The sequence below is a fragment of the Sturnira hondurensis genome, unplaced genomic scaffold (genome assembly GCF_014824575.4).
Source record: "Sturnira hondurensis isolate 20B ecotype Veracruz unplaced genomic scaffold, ASM1482457v3 Scaffold0008196, whole genome shotgun sequence".
In the NCBI taxonomy this organism is placed as follows: Eukaryota; Metazoa; Chordata; class Mammalia; order Chiroptera; family Phyllostomidae; genus Sturnira; species Sturnira hondurensis.
The window spans coordinates 21,141,944-21,163,449 of NW_028080827.1; the positions used below are offsets into that span (position 1 = coordinate 21,141,944).

General features: G+C 47.3%; 1 protein-coding gene and 1 pseudogene across 2 annotated transcripts in view; one reads left to right on the forward strand and one right to left on the reverse strand.

Moving 5' to 3' along the window:
- Nucleotides 1-513: 513 nt before the first annotated feature.
- The window catches only part of NOX5 (NADPH oxidase 5), a 41,939-nt gene continuing 20,946 nt past the window's right edge, over nt 514-21,506 (forward strand). The window contains exons 1-9 of one of the 2 annotated variants that reach the window (XM_037054232.1): nt 514-877; nt 4,730-4,853; nt 6,205-6,355; nt 10,566-10,776; nt 12,028-12,262; nt 16,492-16,645; nt 16,867-17,045; nt 18,115-18,297; nt 19,826-19,958. In XM_037054232.1, the coding sequence (XP_036910127.1) occupies nt 858-877; nt 4,730-4,853; nt 6,205-6,355; nt 10,566-10,776; nt 12,028-12,262; nt 16,492-16,645; nt 16,867-17,045; nt 18,115-18,297; nt 19,826-19,958 (1,390 nt within the window). In that variant the 5' untranslated portion in view covers nt 514-857. The remainder of the gene's footprint in view (nt 878-4,729; nt 4,854-6,204; nt 6,356-10,565; nt 10,777-12,027; nt 12,263-16,491; nt 16,646-16,866; nt 17,046-18,114; nt 18,298-19,825; nt 19,959-21,506) is intronic. The other variant, XM_037054231.1, reaches the window with a different exon arrangement.
- Nucleotides 7,119-8,033, reverse strand: LOC118992361 (nucleophosmin-like; annotated as a pseudogene).

Below are 21,506 nucleotides of genomic sequence, written 5' to 3' on the forward strand. Positions count from 1 at the left end.
ATAAAGCAGTGTTTTGCACTCTGCATCTGATAGGTTGTTTGTCTCCATTTCATTTAGGTCTTTTTCTGGACTTTTCTGTTATTTCATTTGAACTATATTTCTTTGTCTCTAATTTGCTAGCCTCTCTGTGTTTGTTTCTGTGTATTAGGTAGAGATGATTTGACTCAGTCTTAGTAGTGTGGTCTATTATTGAAAAGTGTACCCTGTAAATTTTGTCAGGCAGAACCTTAGGTAATCCCAGGGCAGGCAGCCCATGTCACTGCACTGTGGCTTTGTGGGGGGGAGGACTGAGAGAGAGGACAAGGCTGCAATATTGCACAGTATGTGTAAAGTCCTTAGCACAGTGCTCAACTCGGAGTAAGTGCCTATTGCTTAACGTTTTTGTTGGTAATTGGTGTTATCATTGAAGTCTCAGGTAGCTCATTGGTACCAAGCAGTGCCTGCCTCAAATTGTTGGTAAATTTTTTCATTGTAAAAATGAAATTTTTTACATTTCCAGGTCTCTTGTTTGTACTCTCCCCTTGAGAGAGGGAGAGTAGAAGACACTCAGCCAGAAAGCCAACATTCTTCCCAGTGAAAGTCTTGCCCCACCCTTGCACCAGGCTTGCTAGTTGGAATTTCTTATCACATGGATGACAGAGGGACTATGGGCGTGAGCAGCTATTTAGGAAAGTCGGAAAAGGAGGAGTTGGGGAGAGGTGAGCTGTGGGCTCCACCATACAGGCTGCTGTGTGGACAGCAGCTTCTTTGGCACCTGTTGTTAAAAGACAGGAGAAAAAAATGAGCATGCCAGGAAAGCCAGCCCAGGCAGATTCTGAAGGCTGCACAGGGTGAGTGGCTCATTTGTCAAGATTTCCATGCCAGAGACAAGGGAAAGGTAAGGGTTCATTGCCTTTTGGGGGACCAACAAAGGGTGACTGTGTCTGCCTGGGGACAGAAGTTGGGAAACCTGAGCTCTGTTCTTGCCTGGTTACTAACAAGGTGTGCAATCTTGGGTAAGTCACTAGTCCTCCCTGGTCCTGTTTTCTCATCTGTAAAATAAGAAATTGGCCAAGTCAGATTAATAAAAGGAGCTAGCATTTGTACAGTGTTTGCCAGCTGTACTTTCCCAAATAGCATTGCATTTGGTCCTTAGGGCAGTCCCCTGGTTGGAGGAATGCTTGTCACATTTTGTAGCTGAGGAAACTACAGTGCAATGGAGTGAGTTATTCAACTGGTGCAAAGCAGTGCTGGGCCTAAAATCTTGGTCTCCTGGGGTCAGCTCTGGCTTCTGGGAAGACATTATTCCCTGGAACTCTGGACTCTGAAGATCTTCAGTTCCTTGTCAGGACTTTGTCTTCCTCGGTGCTGCCTTCTTTCTCCCCACACCCTCACCCCCTACCTAAGGCCAGGTGTTCCTCTTCTCCATCCCCTTCCCAGAGTTACCTTTCTCATTCCACAGGCTGACACACTAACATTTCTGAGAAGAGGGAGGTAAACACCAGATACCCCATCTCCATCTTCCCTGGGTTAGGACTTGCATGCAGTTAATTTTCTAGAGCTCACTGTGCTGTGTGGAATGTTTTCCTATGGGGTCTCAAGAGGTGAAGAAAGTGGGGGTTGATTAACTCTCAGGGTAGCATTTCTTCAGGTGAGAGCAAGGACTACCTGGCATGGGTCATAAACCCCCCAGGGTATTGGTTAATTATGCAGATTCTTGGGCCCCAGCCCAAAGGTTGCGTTTTAGCAAGCTCTCCCTGTTTCTGACAGGTACTTATCAGTATTGATTTGGAAACCAATACTCTTTTTTATTTTTTATGGGCTTTTGTTTTGTTTTTTTCTTTTTTGGGGGGGATGGCAGGGGACAGTTTTTAGTTGACAGCACTGTTGGGCTGCAGATGGCCACTGATAGATTTCTTAATAGTGACTATCCTCATATTCCTGGAGTAAGCCTTTCCTGATCCAGGTGGATTATTAGTTTTTAAAATAGACTTCAGGATTCATGTTGGCTATATTTTAGTTTGAGTTTTGCATCTCTGTAAGTTAAATTTGTGTAGAATTTTCTCTTTTATTATTATTTTTGTATGCAATCTTCATTGGGATTGGGTGATTCTATCTTTGTAATATAAATTGGAACTCGTAATATTATTTTCTACAATTAGAGATGGTTTGATATTGAACTTATTCTTTGAAGATTAGATAGACCTCAGCTATAATAACAAGGTGGGCCAGGCATTATTTTAAGTCACTGGCATTTAAATGCATATCTAATTTCTTAAATGATTATCGGTTGGTTCAGGTTGTCACTTCTTGAAATTAATTCATTTCTCTAATGTCACCAAACATTTGCCCTTGTTACTTACTCTTACGTCTTTGTGCCCCTCCATTTTGAGGGTTCATTGTCTTTATCAGTGATAATATATGTTTTTCTTGACTTTTTCTTTAATCATGATTTTTTATTTAGTCCTTTCAAAGAACCAATGTAACTATATATGTAAAACCATTGTCATAATCAAAACAAATGGATCACTTGGACCATTCTTAAAGTTTTCTAGTTTTTTAATAATCTATTCCTTTATTTGTATATTTTATTCTTTTTCTAGTTCCTTAAGTGGAAGTTAGCTCATTTATTTTTAAACTTTATTTATAAATACAGTCAATCCATTTTTGAATTAATTTTTCTGTATTGTTTAAGTAAGCTCCAACAAACAAAGCCATTTTTATTTTAGGAACAAAGTGCTAGAAGAAAGCATGGGGACGTTAACAAATCATAATACTCAGGTTGTGGTGACAACGCTAGGAGCCTTTTGCTCACCCAGCCTGAGAGCCTGTCAGTCAGAGGGGAATAAAAACGTCCTGATCGTTTAGCCCAGTGCGGCTCCTTTCCTGAACTGGCATTTCTTCGTGTGCAACTGCACCGGTTCTGATAGAGGAAACTCCTAAGCTCTGGGTCCCTGGAATTTACCTGCACCTGGGTCTGCCATGTATAAGCTGTGTTCTGTTGGACAGAGAACAACCCCCATGGGCTCTTTGTTTCGTCATGGGTAAAACTTCTCATTTTCGTAGCTGAGAACATTCATTGCTGAAAGACCTGGGCTGAAGACTCAGCTTTGCCTTCCTAGAACCTCTAAGGGCCTCGGACCTCGCAAAGCTCAAGTAAACCAGGGCCAGAAGTGGTGCACTTCGTAGCCGGGTATCCAGTCTACATGGTGTGCTCTGATAAGTCGGTCAATTCTTGTTGTTCATGTCAGTTATGTTCTATAAAGTCACTGCAAACAGTACAGAATTCTGAACCATTACTGCTAGGGAAAATACAGGCTTTGGTTTTTGTCATCATCTGGGCACAAGTTGTCATCCCACAATCAATACATAACCTTGTTTTATGTGTGTTTCTATTTAAAGACTCCTTTGAAAATATAAATTGTTAACTCATTTACACAGAACTCGCAGTCAACAGCACTAGAACTCATGTCTGAACGAAGCTTACCTAACATGTGTTTTCTCCGTAAAGCACATCCCAGCCTTTTTGCGCTTAGGAACAGAACACCAGGCAGCACCTTAGCACAACTCTATGGGGCCATTTTAAAGGCCAAAATCACCAGCAGAAAGCATAAAAATGTGACACATGCAGTACTAAATAGATCATAAAAAGGACACTCCTTCCCTGAGGGCTGAAACAAGGTGGCAGAATGTTGCCTTGTTCGACCTCAGCTGGGAAGGTGTGCATCCGGAGACTCAAATTAGTGTCTGCTCTGCCCATGTCCGTGATGACGACGGAAGTGCTGCAAATATTGATTTGGGGGTTACAAATAACTTTTACCAAGTAGGTGAATTCACAAATACGGAACCTGCAACTAATGAGGATCAATTGTAACTAAATCATTTAAGGTTACACTAAACTCATGGGGTATAGACAAAGCCACTCTCTCAGAAGAAAATTTATAGCAACAGGATGCTGTAAATTCTCACTTACTGCCTCATTTCAGTTGGCTGGGTCCTGATGTCCTCGTTGCACTACTAATCTCTGTTCAGATCTCTAGACCACTAGCTCCTCTGGGGGCGTTTTAGACAGCTGATACCCTTCGGGTATCGTAGAAGATGCCCTGGACCTGGAGAGTCCAGGCCCGAGGTCCGAATCCTGGCATGACTTGTACTGGAAGCATTCAAGCAGAGGGTGGAGGTTCGGGGGTATTATGGAAAAAACACTGACCTTGGATTTGAGCTCTGTCTCCCACCTGCTGAATAAATTTCTCTGAATTATTCAACTACTCCGAGCCTATTTCTTTCCTGTAAAATGTCGTAGTCCACCAGATTGTCACAGAGGCCAAAGTAAGAAGTGGGTAGGAAATATTTGGAAACTACACAGTTGTGTAAATCTGAGTGGAAAGGTCATTGTCATCATGTTAAGAGCACTCTGGGAGTGTGTCATTCCCAGACACACTGTGCCCAGTGTTCTGTGTCACCCCAGACCTTATACCCACAGTCTGGGGCTCATCTCACCGAAGCCCTATCATTCCAGGATCTAAAGAGGCACGAAGCTGGGCCAGATGATGCTAGATATGCTAGATGGAAAGAAGAGACAGGTTCTTAAAGAGATAAAGCAACACCTGTGAGCAGGCTCCTCTTCCATGGCTGAAACCGACTCAACCCCATGGGGGACCTGAGGTCCTAGTTAGAGGAAGGCAGAGGTTCTGAGACCACTAAAGGGCTAGACCATCCCACCCATAAACCTGTCTCCTTTGTCTCTCAGCACCATGAGTGCCAAGGAAGATGCCAAGTGGCTTCAGTGGGTGACACACCAGTTTGAGACCATTGCAGGGAAAGACCGGGTGATCAACCTGCAGGAATTCAAAACAGCCCTGAATGTGAAAGAGGCAAGTGTCTACTCCGGAAGTGGGGATTCTGCATTTATAGAGGATGAGCGACCTGGTTCCCAGGACACTGTGGATTCTCTGGGTTTCCTCTGGGCCTGAGGCCCCACTTCTAAGCAGCACTGGGGGGTATTTCTGTTTCTGTTACCAGGGCCCTTCCACCCCTCTTGGTAGCCATGCATCATACGATCTTCAAAACAACACATGAAGCTGGGAATCAGTATCTTGTCAAATACTAAGAAATGTTATTGATTTGATCTCACAATGTCCACTAGCCTCGTGGGTGGAGTTGATGTTCTGCTGTAAACCTCCCTCCAGGAAATGAGCTTCCCACGCTGCCACACCATTCTCGGTCCTCCGTCAGTGCTGTGGGGCCTCTGCCCACCTTCACAACAACCTGCATGCCTGGCAAACAGTGGTGACATTAGAGAGAAACAGCAGGAGTGAGCCTGCCAATGACAACTTCTCCCCAGTTGTGCCCTGGGCTACCATCTGTGGGTGGCCTCTGTTCTTGATAAGGGCCCGCCCATGAGCATTTGAATGCTCCTTTTTTGATTGGAGAGTACCTCACTTGCTGGGTGCTTCAAATTACCCAGGATACTTCAGAGAACTCTAAATGCTCTGCCTCCTTCCGTTGCAATTATGGAGAGGGAAGAGGAGACTTTCTGCCTAACAACATGTTACCATCATAATAGGAGGCTGTAAAATGTTTTATGATGAAGGGCATTTCAGGAGGGTAGAAAGTGATAAAGGTATTACTCAATGCCTGGTAAGCAGGGGCTCTGCAGTACTTGATTGTCAAGTGAATGAATGAATGAACTGGCACTTAAGAACAAGCCTTAATTGCAGGCTGTAGGTAGCCTAAATATGTAAAGGAGAAAACAAATGACATTGAGCCCTTCCTGGGCTCACTTATCCCTCCTATACCCCAAAGGGAATGGAAAAACCTGGGAGAGCCTTTAGGAGGACCCTATGTCTGACCCTTTTTCCATTTTGAGTGAGGCGCCACTAGAGGTCTGGACTGCAAGGCTGATGGGGGTGATGGCATGTAGGGACAGAGAGCTTACCACAAATGACCAGGCCCAGGGGCCAGAAGGGGGCCTGAGCCCCACACACAAGTCCATTCTTGCTGCGGGGCTCTGAATGGTTCTTCCCCTGGAGCGCAAACTTGCTCTCAGGAGGCTGGAAGGGCCATGGACACTGCACCCTGGTGTGGCCTTGTGGGAAGATGACAACTAGAGCCTGCCTGAGTACCACCACCCTGTGATACCCGCACACACATGCACAGCGAATGAGTTCAAAGCTCAGGCCCTGTATCCATACTTGTGCTTGTCTCCACCCTTCTTGGCCACAGTCCTTCTTTGCTGAGAGATTCTTCACCCTGTTTGACTTGGACGGAAGTGGCACCATCACCCTCCAGGAGCTGCAGGAAGGACTGACCCTGCTCATCCACGGCAAACCCATGGACAAACTCAAGTTCCTCTTTCAGGTGTATGACGTCGATGGTAAGAGCTCTTTGTAGGGAAAGGGGGGACTCAGTGGAAGGGGATAAAGAGAATCAGCTTGTCCCAGTGCTGTGACCAACACAGGGCAGTTTTCCTCAGGTGAGGCTGATGTGTCTCCCTCGCCCCATCTTTCTGTCTGGTCCCTGCCTCCCACATAAGGGGGGTGGGGGAGAAGGAGAGACTCTGGCCCAGGAGACAAATGCCCTTGATTCAGTTCACTAGAAACTAGAAATTTCTTTTGTCTTTTTCTGTGTTTGAAAAAAAACTGTTGCCTTTTTCTTATAATAATAATTATACAAGCCCATTGTGAACATTATAGACAATACAAAATGGCTTAAAGAAGAAAGCAAAAACTACCCATAACATTTTTCTGTACTTTCTTCTAACTGATTACACATATGCACCACACACACATTTTTTAAACAAAATGGGGTTATATTATACATGCTGCTTTCATCACTAAACAATCCGAACATTTGTTCAGGAGAGACTACAAAGCTTTATAATGTTATAATGTAAATATACACAACATTAAATTTATCACCTTAACCATTGTAAATGTACAGGTCAACAGGATTAAGTGCGTCCATATTGTTGCCCAGCCATCACCACCATCCGTGTCCGGAACTTTTCGGTTTTCCAAACTGAAACTGGAATCCATTTATCAGTCACGGCAGGGAGAGTCCCCACTCTGCTTTATAAAAAGGACAGCCAGGGAATGAAATTAAATGGGAAATTTTAACAGGCTGTTTAAAGTATTTTCTTAAAGAGACTTCCTCCATGGCCAGGGATCTGGAATGGCCTCCTGGTCAGTCATCTGGAAGCCATTCTTCACATAACTGACGAACTTGCCTTCTAGTCTGGGAAGTGAGCCACCTTTTCCTACGCTTACATTTTTGCTTTAATATCTTCCACAGAATCAGGGCCTTTGGGTGTCTTTGGAGTTTTTTCCTGATTTTTGAAGGATTCTTGACCTTTTGTTCTTGGTGTGGTTGGTTTTGAGTCTTTTCCATTCTAGTTTGATTTTTGTGCTTTTTTGGCTGGAGTATCTCATATAGATTCCTTTATTGGAGCTTTTTCATCAGCTTCCTAATCCTCAAAATCCTCATCATCTTCTTCATCATCGTTGTCTTCACCATCTCCTTTTTTTTTCATTTATTTTCTCAATGTGTGCATTTTATTTGTTTCATAATTCACCATCTTCTTAAGCAGTGAGTTTTATTTTCTCTGTGGAAGCTGGCTACCACCTCCAGGGGTAAAATGCCTCCCAGACACACTTAGGAGTTTCATGTCCTCCTCTTCTTCACCATTTGACTCTGCATCATCCTCCATAGCTACTAAGTGCTGCGCTACGCACAGGCCCTGAACCACACTTCCACCAAGACCACAGGTGGCGTTATTTCAAAGTCACCAAGGGAAACCATTGTCTGTACAGGCATTTCAAGGTTACCAGTGTTACTTCAATTGGACTGCCTTCACAATTCATGGCCTCTGCTGCAACAATGTGCAGTTCATCCTTCGCACCAGCCCCTAAACTGACTGTTCATAAAGATAATTGGCGCTCATTTTCACCATTATCCATCTTCAAGTGATAATCTTTGTTAGCTTTGAGTTCACCACTGGAAGGACAGCTCTGGGGCCGCAGAGGGCTCATGTCCATGTCCATCACGTCTTCCATGGGGTGGCAGCATGCACGTAGGTGGGAGAGAGGGCAGATGGAGGCAAATGACTTCTGCTCTTCAGAGCAAACATGCAGGACAGAATCACACCCTATTTTTTTTTAAATAATAGCTACCCTAGTAGTTTTGAAGTGGTAACTCAACGTAGTTACAGCATCAGTGTAGTGGCTGTGTCATATTCCACCATACGCATGCGATCCTAGGCTCCATATGGCATAGCAGAGTGGTAAAGATCTCTGACCCTGAGGCCAGGTTACTTAGGTTCAAGTCTCAGATCCACCAGTTACATACTCATGAGGTTGATCTGAGGTTTAAATTAGTTAACTTCTCTGAACTCAGAACAGTGCCTAGCACAGGATACGCTCTCTATAGGTGTCAGCTGTTACTTATTATTATTTACTCAAGCCCTATTACCAAAATGGAGAATTCCATTCTGCATTATGAATGACACTGCAGTACACATCCTAGGGTTTCCATCTTTGGTGACTTTGTAGCTTAAAGCGTTTCTGAAGGCCTAGAATCATCAGGACAAAGGAGGCTGAAGTGGGAATAAGGAACCCAATGAGACCGGAATGTTGAGTGGAGCCAGACTCTGCTGGCCCCGGAGGCCATGGTTTGAAGTCTCAGTACAATGAGCAATGGGGAGCCATCAGAGACTGTTAAGCAGAGGACTCACAAGGCTGGATTTCCAATCCGAGAAGCTCAACCTACCTGCAGACTTGCAAGTGGGCAAACCCCTCTGGCCTGTGGGGTTTCTTTCACTCCCATTCCCACCTGACTCAGTCTAGCCACACCTCATTCCTGGAACCTACTCCCCAAGCTGACCTGCCTGTCCACCCCATGGGCAGTTGGCCATGCTGCTTCCTGGGATTCTCCTCAGACCCCAATGCAATCATCATGGGACCCTCTTCACTGACTGCTTTCTGACCACCAAGCACTGGTCGCATGTGGGATATTTTGACAACTTCAGATGGAGAGATTGGCCTGAAACAGGAGGAAGCAACACACTCCTCCTCTTGCAGATGAGGTGGGGAGGAAGACAGGGCAGGGCAGGTTTAGGAGGTTGTAGTTTTACAATAAGATCTAGAGAGCATTCCTTTCCAATGGCTCCCATTTTCATTGAGAGCTTGGGAGAGGTTGATTGGATGGGCATGGAGGTGAGAAGTGGTCCTTGCTGATACTAGGAGCGACCTCGCCGAGGAGCAGGAGAGGACTGCTGGGCAAGTTCAAGATCTTGCCGTGGCTGGGGATCAAACAATTCCCACCCTCTTGGGCGATTTTCTTGAGCAGTGTTCACTTAGTTGCCCTGGTGCAGAAAAGGAGAAAACCGATGGTTGTATTCACCCAGGGATGGGATATTTTTAGGGTCAGTGGAATAGAAGAACAGATGAGTGAGGAGGAAGAGTGTGTACGTGGTAATAATTGTGAAGGGGGACTCTGGATTTGCAAATGGCCAAGGAGAGAACAGAACTGGATGAACGAGAGGGTCTGAAGGGGAGGGACGAGCTCTGGATGCAGTTGGAAACCCGCTGCATGGAGGCTCTTGACTAGGAAAGTGGAGGAGAGGATGAGTGGTGGAGAGGGATGTTAGCCTCTGCTCTGTAACATGATCACAGACTTCTGCTTTGGCCCCAGTGATGATCACAGCCGATAAGACTTTTCATTTATACGCAGCTACCTCCTTTTAGATACTGTGTTAAGTACTTTATAATTAAATCACTCATCCTTGAACATAATTAATTCTGAAAGGGAGGATTTATTACCCCCCTCTTTCAAGATGAGCAACATAACATTCACTACTCTAAGGGACTGACAGCTCACCATCACAGGTAGAAAGGGGCAGAAGCATGTTGCTGCATGCGTGTCTACATCCAAAGCTGGCCAACAAATTGCTAATCGATGGTCCTGCTGTTTTGAAGAATAAAAATATATATGGAAAAAATGCCCCAAATCTCATCTTAGTTGATAGTTTGGGCTTCCTTTTCACATCACTTCACTCATGTTCACATAAGGCCACACGCTGGATTGAGTACCCAGCCATGGCCTCTCAGGACACTTGGATGAGCAGAGCCTGCCACAAGTTGGGGAACAACAGGGACCTCACCCCTCACCATCACCTCATATAATTTGCCTCTGGATAGTTGAGACTCTGGGCACACGGCTCCTTGTAGATTAAGCAAACAAGTGCATCTTTCATACGGCTGGTCTTGGACATTGAGTGGTACTTAAAGAGGAGGCTGCAGATCCTGCAGCCAGGCACACATTAAGGCCAAAGAGTCTCCATGCTTGGGGAGGGGTTTGTCTCTGTTGAGCTTGACACTAGGAAGCCATGGAGGGTGTGAGAGCTGAGGGTGACACATGTCCTTCGTTGGGTCTATACCCGGAAGGCAGATTGGTTAGCAGGAACATTGAGGGGATGAACAGGAAAAGGTCACCACTCTATTCAATGACTGAGCAGGGCAGGGGTGTCTGCAGGTCAGAGTGGGTTCCTGGAGCAGGTGCCCACTTGGCCCCATCCTCTCTTGTGACAGGCAATGGCTCCATCGACGCGGATGAGCTGCGCACAGTTCTCCAGTCGTGCCTGCAGGAGAGTTCCATCTCCCTGTCGGATGAGAAGCTAGACCAGCTGACGCTGGTGCTCTTTGAGTCTGCAGACAAGGACTGCAGTGGCGACATCACCTTCGAGGAGCTCCGAGATGAGCTGCAGCACTTCCCTGGGGTCATGGAGAACCTGACTATCAGGTATGGCCCTGTCTCTGGCACCGCACGTGCTGGTTTGGGGCTCCAGGTAGGAAGAGTGGCCTGAACTCCCCTGTGATTCCCCGAGATCCCTAAGCCCCTCAGCCCTGCCTAGTCCTGCCCCAAGTCGGTCAGGCCCCAGTTCAGCCCAGCAGAGACCAGCCACAGTCTTGCTCACTCTAGCCCACCTCACCACGCCCTAATCCAACCCAGCCCAGTCTTGCCCGCTTTCCCACAGAGGACAGCCGTAGTCATGCCTCCATGTTCTACTGTCTTTTTAGAATCAACTCACAGTATTAAGCACCTACTATGTGCTGGACCTTTTACAATTATAGCAGTGCATTTTACAGCACTGGTATACTTGTAAAAGGAAATTAAAGGTTATTTCACCTGAAGTAACATACCTACTAGGATCATACAAGTAATTAGCAAAGGCAGTCATTTACTCGACTCAGCTGAGCAGCTGCTGTGTACCAGGCACTGTTCTGAATAAGGGCATTGCCCTGGTGGGGTTGCATTCTGGGGGGAGAGATACAAAATTTATACCAATAAACAAATACATAAAGTAGAGAAGTACAAATGTAAAAAGGGCTGTGGAAAAATAATGTAAATAGGATGTAACAGAGCCAGGTTTCTCCCAAGCTCTGAATTGTGCCAGTTTTGTAGTTTATTCTTTTGGTGTATTATTAGCTTTCTTGTGGGTTATTCAATGCAGCACATTTCAGATTCTTTCTTTTTTTTAAAGATTTTATTTATTTATCTTAGAGAGGAAGGGAAGGAGAGAGAGAGAGAGAGAAACATCAATGTACGGTCGCCCCTCGTGGGTCCCCTGCCGGGAACCGGGAACTGGCCTGCAACCCAGGCATGTGCCCCAACCAGGAACCGAACCGCGATTGTGTCGTTCGCAGGCCTGCGCTCAATCCACTGAACTACACCAGCCAGGGCTATTTCAGATTCTTTCATCCTTTCCAATTCCTGGCTTTTGTTTTTATTTTGTTTTTTTTCAACTGGGAAGTAAGGACAGGTGATAGAAACAGTCCCAGATGTGGCATCAGATAGACCGGAGTTCCAACCCAGCTTTCCCTAGTGTGGGACCGTAAACAGGTCTCTTGTCCTTTGTTTCTTACTGCAAAAGGAGGCTGGCCTGCTAGCCACCAGGCTCCAGAGCATCGGTGGGCTGCGGTGGGGTTCCCATCACATCCCACATGGATTGCTCCCCTCCCCAGCCAGTCCCACCACGTCCTTCTTCTGTAGTGCTGCCCACTGGCTGACACCCCCCACCACCCAGCGGCGCCTTCACCGTCCTCGCCCCCTGACTTCTGCCTACTGGCACAATCACCGCAGCCAGCTCTTCTGCCTGGCAACCTACGTGGGCCTCCACGTGCTGCTCTTCGCACTGGCAGCTAGTGCACACCGGGACTTCGGCATCAGCGTCATGGTGGCCAAGGGCTGCGGCCAATGCCTCAACTTCGACTGCAGCTTCATTGTGGTAGGGATCCGAGGCACGATGCAGGGAAGTGGGCAGGGGGATTGATGTAGGCTCCTCATAGACTAAACGACCCACACGTGGATGCCTGGAGTGCCAGGGCAAGATGGCATCCTAGAAATAGGGTCAATACTCCATGGTGGAGACTGAGGCCCAGTTAGGGGCAGTGACTTGTCTGTACTCACACAACCCACAAATGACATAGCCGGCATTTTTGTGTCCTTTACTGTGTATCAATCAGTGTGCTAAGTACTTTTCACTTGATCTTCACAAGAAAGCTGTGGTGGATCTGGAGGAGGTGGGACTAGATCCAGGGCAGGGCTTCAACCAGAGAGGACCTTTCAAGAGCCTTGCATGCCAGACTAAGGAGTCAATGTGATTGATTCTCTTGGCCAGGGAGTGAGGTCTCCAAATGTTTTTGCACACTGCCACAATTAAAACAAAACAAAAGACCCTTCCAATAACCCAGTATATTCTCACTTACTTATAATTATATATATGCCCTATTATCATTAGCTAATAGAATTATGGCGCAATATAACAATAAGACAAGGTTTATTTTTTGTTTTTTTAAAATTACATTATATTATTTATGCTATTACAGTTGTCCCAATGTCTCCCCCTTTGCCTCCTCTCCATACAGCACCCCCACTTCAGACAATCCTCACACCATTGTCCATGCCCATGGGTCATGCATATATGTTTCTTGACTACACTATTCCCTATACTGTACTTTACATCCCCATGCCTATTCTGTAACTACTAATTTGTACTTCTGAATCCCCTCACCTTTTCACCCATCCCCCCAATCCTCCCTCCCATCTGGCAACCATCAAAACATTCTCTGCATCTATGATCTGTTTCTGTTCTGCTTGTTTGTTTATTTTATTAGATTCAGTTGTTGATAGATTTGTAAATATTGCCATTTTATCACTCATATTTTTTTCTTCTTCTTCTAAAAGAAGACCCTTTAATATTTCATATAATACTGGCTTGGTGATGATGAACTCCTTTAGCTTTCTCTTGTCTGGGAAGCTCTTTATCTGTCCTTTGATTCTAAATGATAGCATTTCTGGGTAGAGTAATCTTGGTTGTAGATTGTTGCTTTTCATCACTTTGAATGTTTCTTGCCAATTTCTTCTAGCCTGCGAAGAGTCTTTTGAAAAATCAGATAGCAGTGTTACGGGGGCTCCCTTGTAGATAACTAACTGATTTCCCCTTGCTGCTTTTAAGATTCTCTCTTTATCTTTAACACTGGCATTTTCATTATGGTGTGTCTTGGTGTGGGCCTCTTTGAGTTCATCTTGTTTGGGACTCTGTGCTTCCTGGACTTGTTTATTTCCTTCACCAAGTTAGGGAAGTTTTCTGTCATTATTTTTCAAACAGGTGTCCAATTTCTGCTCTCTCTCTTCTTCCATCGCCCCCATGATATGAATGTTGGTGTGCTTGAAGTTGTCCTGGAAGGTCCGTATACTGTCCTCATTTTTTTTTATTCTTTTTTTCTTTTTGCTGTTCTGATTGGTTGTTTTTTGCTTCCTTATATTCTATATCACTAATTTGATTCTCAGCTTCATCCGCTTTATTGTTCATTTCCTGTTAATTGTTTTTTATTTCAATTATTGCATCATTCATTTCTGGCTGGATATTTTTTATGCTGTTGAGCATCCTTACAACCAGTGTTTTGAACTCTGCATTTATTATATTGCTTGTCTCCATTTTTTAGTTTGTTTTCTGGAATTTTGATCTGTTTTTTCATTTGGACCATGTTTCTTTGCCTCCTAATTTTGCCAGCCTACTTGTGTTTCTATGTATTAGGTAGAGCTGACATGCCTCCCAGATAGAGTGGCCTAAGGTATTAGGTGTCCTATAGGGTCCAGTGGCATATCCTCCCCCATTACCCAAGCTGGGTGCTCAAGGTGCATACCCTTGTGGGCTATGTACACCTTCCTATTGTAGTTGAGCTTTGATTTCTATTGGCACATGCAAGATCAACCACATCCTGTGTTCTATGTGGGGTCATACAGCATAAGCTACAAAACAATCTGTAGATGGCTGCTACTTGTGCTGGGCTTGGAGGTGTCCAGGTGAGGCCAAGCTGTGAACCAAGGCTAGATGCTGCTAGTCCTGGGTCTGGGACAACTTAGCACCTGAATCCAGATTCTGCTTGTTTGAGAGAATTTAGGAAAATCTGAAGCCTGGGTTAAGATTAGCCATTGGTATGGAAAAGCCACTGGAAACAGCTTGGGTAAGCCCAAAAGTTGGGTGAAGCAGCAGCTCAGGGAATCATCAAGGTGGAGCAAACAGTGTGAGCCAGGTTGATGGAGTCTCAGATATGGCACCCACTTGCTCTGTAGCTCTGTGGGTGGAAGGCTCAGAAAAGGGAGTTTGGCCTCTGCCAGCATTTCTGTTTGGGAGAAAGCTGCCCCTCAGCTCTCACACTGATGCTAGGCAACTTATTTCCTGCCCATATGTCTCTGATGCCTTTCAATCTCCCCCTACACTGGAGCTCAGAGGGAGTGAGTCCAAGTAAGTCTGTGTGTGAGCCCTTTAACTGCCTGGGACTCTATAAATTTCTGTCTTCCACAGCCTCAACCCCCACTGGTTTTTACAGATAGAAGTTACGGAGACTTACCTTCCTCACACTAGAACCCTGGGTTGGGGGGCCTGGTATGGGGCTGGGACCTGTCACTCCTGAAATATCCTTCCTGGTTTTTATCTGCCACATGTGGATGTGGAACCAGACTGTTGGTTGTGTGGAAAGGCGAGTTATGTTTACATATGCAGACATCTGTCCTAAGTGGGGTGTCTGAGGATGGCTGGCCCACCAAAATTCCAATCTATGGATGTGGATCAAGATTTCTGGTTGCAAGAGCAGTTGCACTGGCCCTCTTCTCTGAAAGAGGTTGTTGAGGGCCAACTCTGGCCAGCATGAACTCTGCCACCAGGAGCAGGGCCATTCTACCACCAGCCCAGTCAGTGCAAACTTGCTCCTGCTGTGCCCTGCCTGTGCCCTGGCCTTGGCCCAACCCCAAGCTTCATTTTTTTAAAAAGTAGAAAGCCAAAGAGAGTTTTTAAAAAATTATTTAGAGGAGAAGGAGAAAGAAAAAAACATCAATGTGTGAGAGAAACATCGATTGGTTGCCTCTTGCACACACCCCAACTGGGGATGAGGCCAGCAACCCAGGCATGAGCCCGGACTGGGAATCGAACTGGTGATGTTCCACTTTGCTGGACGACACTGAACCAACTGACCCATACTATTCAGAGCAGCCAAGGTTCATTTTTAATGGTCAGAAATGTACATTTCCAGTCCAAACACTCTTCTTCTTTTTTTTTTCTTTTTTCAAAGATTTTATTTATTTATTTTAGACAGAGGGGAAGGAAGGGAGAAAGGGAGAAAAACATCAATGTGTGGTTGCCTCTTGCATGCCACTGCCCTCTGGGGACTTGGTCCACAACCCTGGCTTGTGCTCTGATTGGAAATCAAACCAGCAACCCTTTGGTTCCCAGGTGGCATCCAATCCACTGAGCCACACCAGCCAGGGCCAAACACTCTTCTTGATAACATCAGCTTCTTATTAGAGTGGATTGTAATTTGAACCTCATAACTGGGACAGAGTTCCTATCGAGGGTGGGAGATACGTGATTCATTTTCTTGGTAACTTGCTATTGCATTATCAGCACTGTTTTCAATCTTCATTTTCTTTGCAGAAAATCTTTTTAAGCTACTTGTCACTTCTATGAAGAGTAGTTATCTTAAAGTTAAAAATAGATAATGTAATCTGCAAGTCCACATATCTGGATGCACATAACTACATTGAAAGCAATTAAGCAAGTGAGGGAGCCCTTGTCAAAAGTCCCTTGGAAACCAAGTCTTTCCCCAAGATACCTTGAGAGCCACATGTGACATGTACCCATCTAACATACAGACTAAAAGGGAGCACCGTGTCAACATAGATATTCAGTGTTAATAAAGCCATATGTGCTTCTCATGTGTTTAGATTAAAGTAATGCCAGTAAGCATTCTGTAACATTTTTTCTTCACACCCCTGGGGTCTCAGAGACCCCAGCTGTGGACCCAGAAGAGCAGGGAAGGCTTGGGGGCAGGGCGGATGGTGATGGGGCCTCTTCGGGAAGCACAGCTAGGTCAGAGGGCGGCGGGGAGATAACTGCTGGAGAAGGTGGACAAAGCAGAGAGAGCCAGATGGCTTTCCGCCCCTTGTACCTGCCAGGTGCTGATGCTCAGGCGCTGCCTCACATGGCTGCGGACCACGTGGCTGGCTCAGGTCCTGCCACTGGACCAGAACATCCAGTTCCACCAGCTTATGGGCTACGTGGTGGTCGGGCTCTCCATCGTACACACTGTGGCCCATGTTGTGAACTTCGGTGAGTAGCCTGGGGCTTGAGGATGGTGGGACTGAGTCTTTCAAAAATCACTTAGTTATCCAGCCCCCATGTGTCCTGCCTGCCTAGTGGGTGGAGAAGTGTTGCCCTTGATAACCAGAACTCTGGACAAAAGTCCCTGCTTGCATGGGTATATGATGGGGGGACTTGGAGACACAAAGGGAAGGTTAAATGGGAAGAGCTTGTCTTGTGCTTGCCTCCAGCGCTCAAGGCTCAGTCTGAGTCCAGCCCCTTCCAGTTTTGGGAACTGCTGCTCACCACAAGGCCTGGCATTGGCTGGGTCCACGGCTTGGCCTCACCGACCGGTGTGGCTCTCCTCCTGCTGCTGCTCCTCATGTTCGCCTGCTCCAGCTCCTGCATCCGCAGGAACGGCCACTTTGAGGTGCGCAGTCCTTGCTCCTCTGCCTCTCCCAGTCGGGGCTCCCACCCTCAGTTCGTGGCATGTGCCCTCTAACTCACTCCAGAGTCCAGGAAGGTCCCAGCCAGCATGCGCATTATGTGCATGTGATTTGAGCTCTGCCATTCGGCTGTAGCTGATGTCTGCCACATGCAAATGTTTTGCTCTAGAAGATTCTCTGGCTCATCCCCTTGACCTAATTGGATTCAACTGGGCTCAAAATGGCATAGAGAGGGGAAGGAACATAGGCCCCCAGGGTTCTACTCCTCACCCCTCTATTTTCAGGCCACTCAGCTTCCTCAACAATAAAATGAAGATATACTCTACCTTTGAAGTTTTTTTAGGAATCAAGTGAGATAATATACGTGAAGCCAGTAACTCCCTACCCGGAACACAGGAGCTCCAAAAATGTTATACTAGTTTCATTTTTGCTTCCTTCTCTCTAAACCTCCTCAAGACACAGGAAGTCATAGAGGATTTAGTCTGGAGACCCTGGCTGTCCCCTGGACTGATCTCGTCACCTCAGAGATAGACATACACCGAGCACCCACTCTGGGCCAGTGACAATCCTTTCAAGTAGGAATCAGCATCCTCACTCAACCGACAAGGAATCTAAAGCTCAGAAAAGTCATTTACTAGGACCGTCCCAAGCTAGCCGCAGGGCACATGCTAAACCTCACTGCTCAGCTCTTTTCTTTTCCGTTCCCAGGAAACCGCTGCTGTCTTTTCTTTCTTTCCCATGAGGAAGGGTCTGTGTGATGAGACATTACTGTCGATGAGCCCTTTGGGGGTGCTCTACTCTGCTCAGAACATCCCCAGGGGAATGTTCCAGATGTTCGCCTGCTGGCACCAGGAATCTTCCCTTACAGGCCCCCTGGGTCAGGCCCCCAAAACAAAGAAGCAAGGAAGCTTCCCCCCTCCAGCCTTTTACTCAGCCAGGTGACCAGGAGAGGGAGTGTATGTCCAAACCTCTGGTTTTAAGGATGACCCGAAGCCCTGGCTCTGTTCCACCCCAGGCTTTGAACCCCAGCAGCTGTGTCCCCCACCCCCACAGGTGTTCTACTGGACCCACCTGTCCTACCTCCCCATGTGGATCCTGCTCATCCTACATGGGCCCAACTTCTGGAAGTGGCTGCTGGTCCCTGGCATCGTGTTCTTCGTGGAGAAGGCCATCGGGCTGGTAGTGTCCCGCATGGCAGCCCTGAGCATCGTGGAAGTCAATCTCCTCCCCTCCAAGGTGCAGAAATGGCCTCAGTAGCCAAAGGGAGATGCAGGTGGTGGTAGGGTGCAGCGGCTGGATACCCTGTTCTACCCCTAAGGAAATGGGGAGCCCCGGCACAGTGGGGAGGACAAGCGAAGTACATGACCCAGTCCAGCCCTTCAGGAGTGACACTATAGGAAGGGGAATGACAGGATACCACTAAAGGCCAGGTATGCATAGAACATGCTCAGACAGCGTATATTAAATGCCTATAAGGTGGGAGGCCCTGCGCTAGGTGGCAGAGACACAGGGAGGGCTCAGGCACTGTCTTGCTCTTCGCAGATCCAGAGGCTAGCAGGGAATCGGCCCTTTCACTGTAGTGCAGGGCTGCGTTGGTGAGAGAAGTCCGGTTCCAGGGGGTATCAAACTCGTTGTCTTGGAGACGTCAGAGGAGACTTCTGAATGAGGGAGGAGATGGCGTATCAGGGTTTCCAGAGATGTGGAGGAGTTTGGTGGATAGACAAGACAGGAAAGGGTATTGCTGCAGGCGTGGGCAGGGCCTGGTGGTGAATGGAGCCTCACTTGCAAGCCCCAGGGAACCCTGGACCAGGCAGGGGTATTAAGCTGCTTTATATTCCACACAGATTTCTTTAGTTTCTCTATGGAAGGTGGCTTGGAGAGGATCGTTAGGGAAGCTGTTGCACATATGCAGATGAGAACTCATAAGGGCCTTAACCCTGAACTTAGGTAGTGGCTTTGAGGTGGGAAGGGGGGCCTATTACAGTAAGACTCAAAAGGTAACTGGAGGCATTTTAGGGCAGAGAAAGGAGGCTAGGACATCTGCCAGGTAGTTGGGGAGTGACTGGGGCCATTTAGGGAGAAAGGGAGGGCAGTTCTGGGTAGGCAAGACTCTGGACAACTGGAGGACATGGAAGTTAGTAATGAGGCTGTGGTTTATGTTCAGGCTCTGGCATCAGACAGCCAATACTGGATTTGAATCCCATGGTTTCCTAGCTGATGGTCTTGAGCAAGCTATTTAACTTCTTTGAGCCTCAGCTTCTCATGCAGAAAGTGGAGAAAGTATAACATTAGTCTCAGAGGGTTGCTGTGAGGACTAGAGATAGCACTCAAAGTGTTGCACACAGCTCGGGCACACAGTAAGTGCTCAATAAACTGACGCTATCACCGGGGTTGTGTTATTGTTACAGGGGAGATGACCATTAGTGGTTTCAGTGCTGGCTGAGTGCTACAGAAGTACCAAGAAAGGGGCTAGAATAGTCAGGGAGGGCTTCACAGAGGCGGGGGCCACTAAAAAGCAGCATCTACACCATAAGACATGGCATCAAGCTATGAACCCCTTCCTGACTCCTCCCTTCTCTGATAGTTGCCTTGCCCTAGTTGGAAGATATGCTCAAGGGTGGCCACCACTTGCAGGCACAGAAGGGTCTCATGTCTGAGCTGGCCTGGTTTATGGCAGAGGATAGCCTGGCCTCTACCCTCTGGTCCCAGGGCGGCTGACAGCTTTGGGTCTGCACAAAAGATGCTGATTTCCTCCTTTCCCCAGGTGACTCATCTCCTCATCAAGAGGCCCCCTCTTTTCAACTACAGGCCTGGTGACTACGTGTATCTGAACATTCCCACCATTGCTCGCTATGAGTGGCACCCCTTCACTATCAGCAGTGCCCCGGAGCAGAAAGGTATGCCAAGTGGTCCAGTCATTCAGGCATTTGCTGAGTTCTTCTGTGTGCTAGGCACAGGCTGGGAGCCAGGCACAGAAAGGTGAACAGAACCAGAGGTGCAAAGTTGACTTCCAAAATATCCCTCTGAAACAAGGAGGCAGACGGGCAGACACTCACTGAATAGTGTGGTCAGGGCTGACCAGCTACTGTGAGGGTAGCAAGGGAGGGCCCCGCATGGAGGGATAAGCGGGCCAGACTTCGCAGATGCGTGGCATTGCAGCTGAACTTTGAAAGGTTAGTAGTTTCGTAGGCAGGGAAGGAGACGCAGGAGGAGGCAGAGGGAGGACCAAGGTGAAAGCATAAAAAACTGGAAGTGTGGGACATCCAATGTTGTTAGAGCTAAGTGTGGGGGTGGGGTAGAGAGAACGGAAGGGAGGGACAGAGAGAGAGTGATGAAAGGCAGTGGCCGGAAAAGATGGTTAGAGCCCGTGTGAGACCATGAGGACTTTGAGTGCAGATTTAGAAGCTGGATGGCACAGGCCGTTGGCAGCCCATGAATGTCTTAAGCAGAGGAGTAGCCAGCACACAGGAAGGGGTGCTTGGACACTTTCAGGGGGTCTGTGACAAGAAACCAGGCTTTCTTGCTCCCTGTGGGCAAGAGCCCAGCGGAGCCCCCGGGCAGCAGACTCCCTCTCACCCTCTGCCGTCCGTCCTACACTACCCCCATTTCTCTGTGGGTCCCCAGCACCCATAGAACTGCTCAGCCAACCCTCCCTTGGCCCAGCTGTCCTCTGACCCCCACCATGCCCGTGCCTTCCTTCCGGTGCTAGGCTGTTGTTGGAACCAGCACCCGGACCTCTGCCCTCCTGGCCAGGCCAAGGATTGGCCTTCCCGCCTCGGGTGGTGCTTCTGACAGGAAAGACATGGCGTGGCAGGTCATAATGAGACCCTCGCTTGGCTTCATGAAGGGTAAAGGGGTTCTCTGACACATCCCCTTAAGAGACAGCTTCACATAGGACGCCTCCTAGCCTGGGCCCAGCAGGACCCAGCTCCCACAGCTTGGGGTGCAGACCCCAGGCCAGGGCTCCTCCCACTCAGGCTGCACACCACCTGCCCTGGAATGTCCTGGTTGGTGGCCTGGACATACAATGGGACAAACACAGGGACAAGGTCTGAAGAGGGTGGACTGTTTCCTTTCTATTTTTCTTCCCTTTCTGTTGTTTTAAATATATTTTATTGATTATGCTATTTCGGTTGTCCCATTTCCCCCCTTCATTCCCCTCCACCCTGCATACCCCCTCCCACCCACATTCCCCCCCCTTTAGTTCATGTCCACGTGTCTTAAGTTCTTTAGCTTATACATTTTCCATACTATTCTTGCCTTTCCCCTGTCTATTTTCTACCTACTGTCTATGCTACTTATTCTCTGTGCCTTTCCCCCCTCTCTCCTCCTCCCACTCCCCTGTTGCTAATCCTCCGTGTGGTGATCTCCATTTCTGTGGTTTGGTTCCTGTTCTAGTTGTTTGCTTAGTCTGCTTTTGTCTTAGGTGTGGTTGTTAATAACTG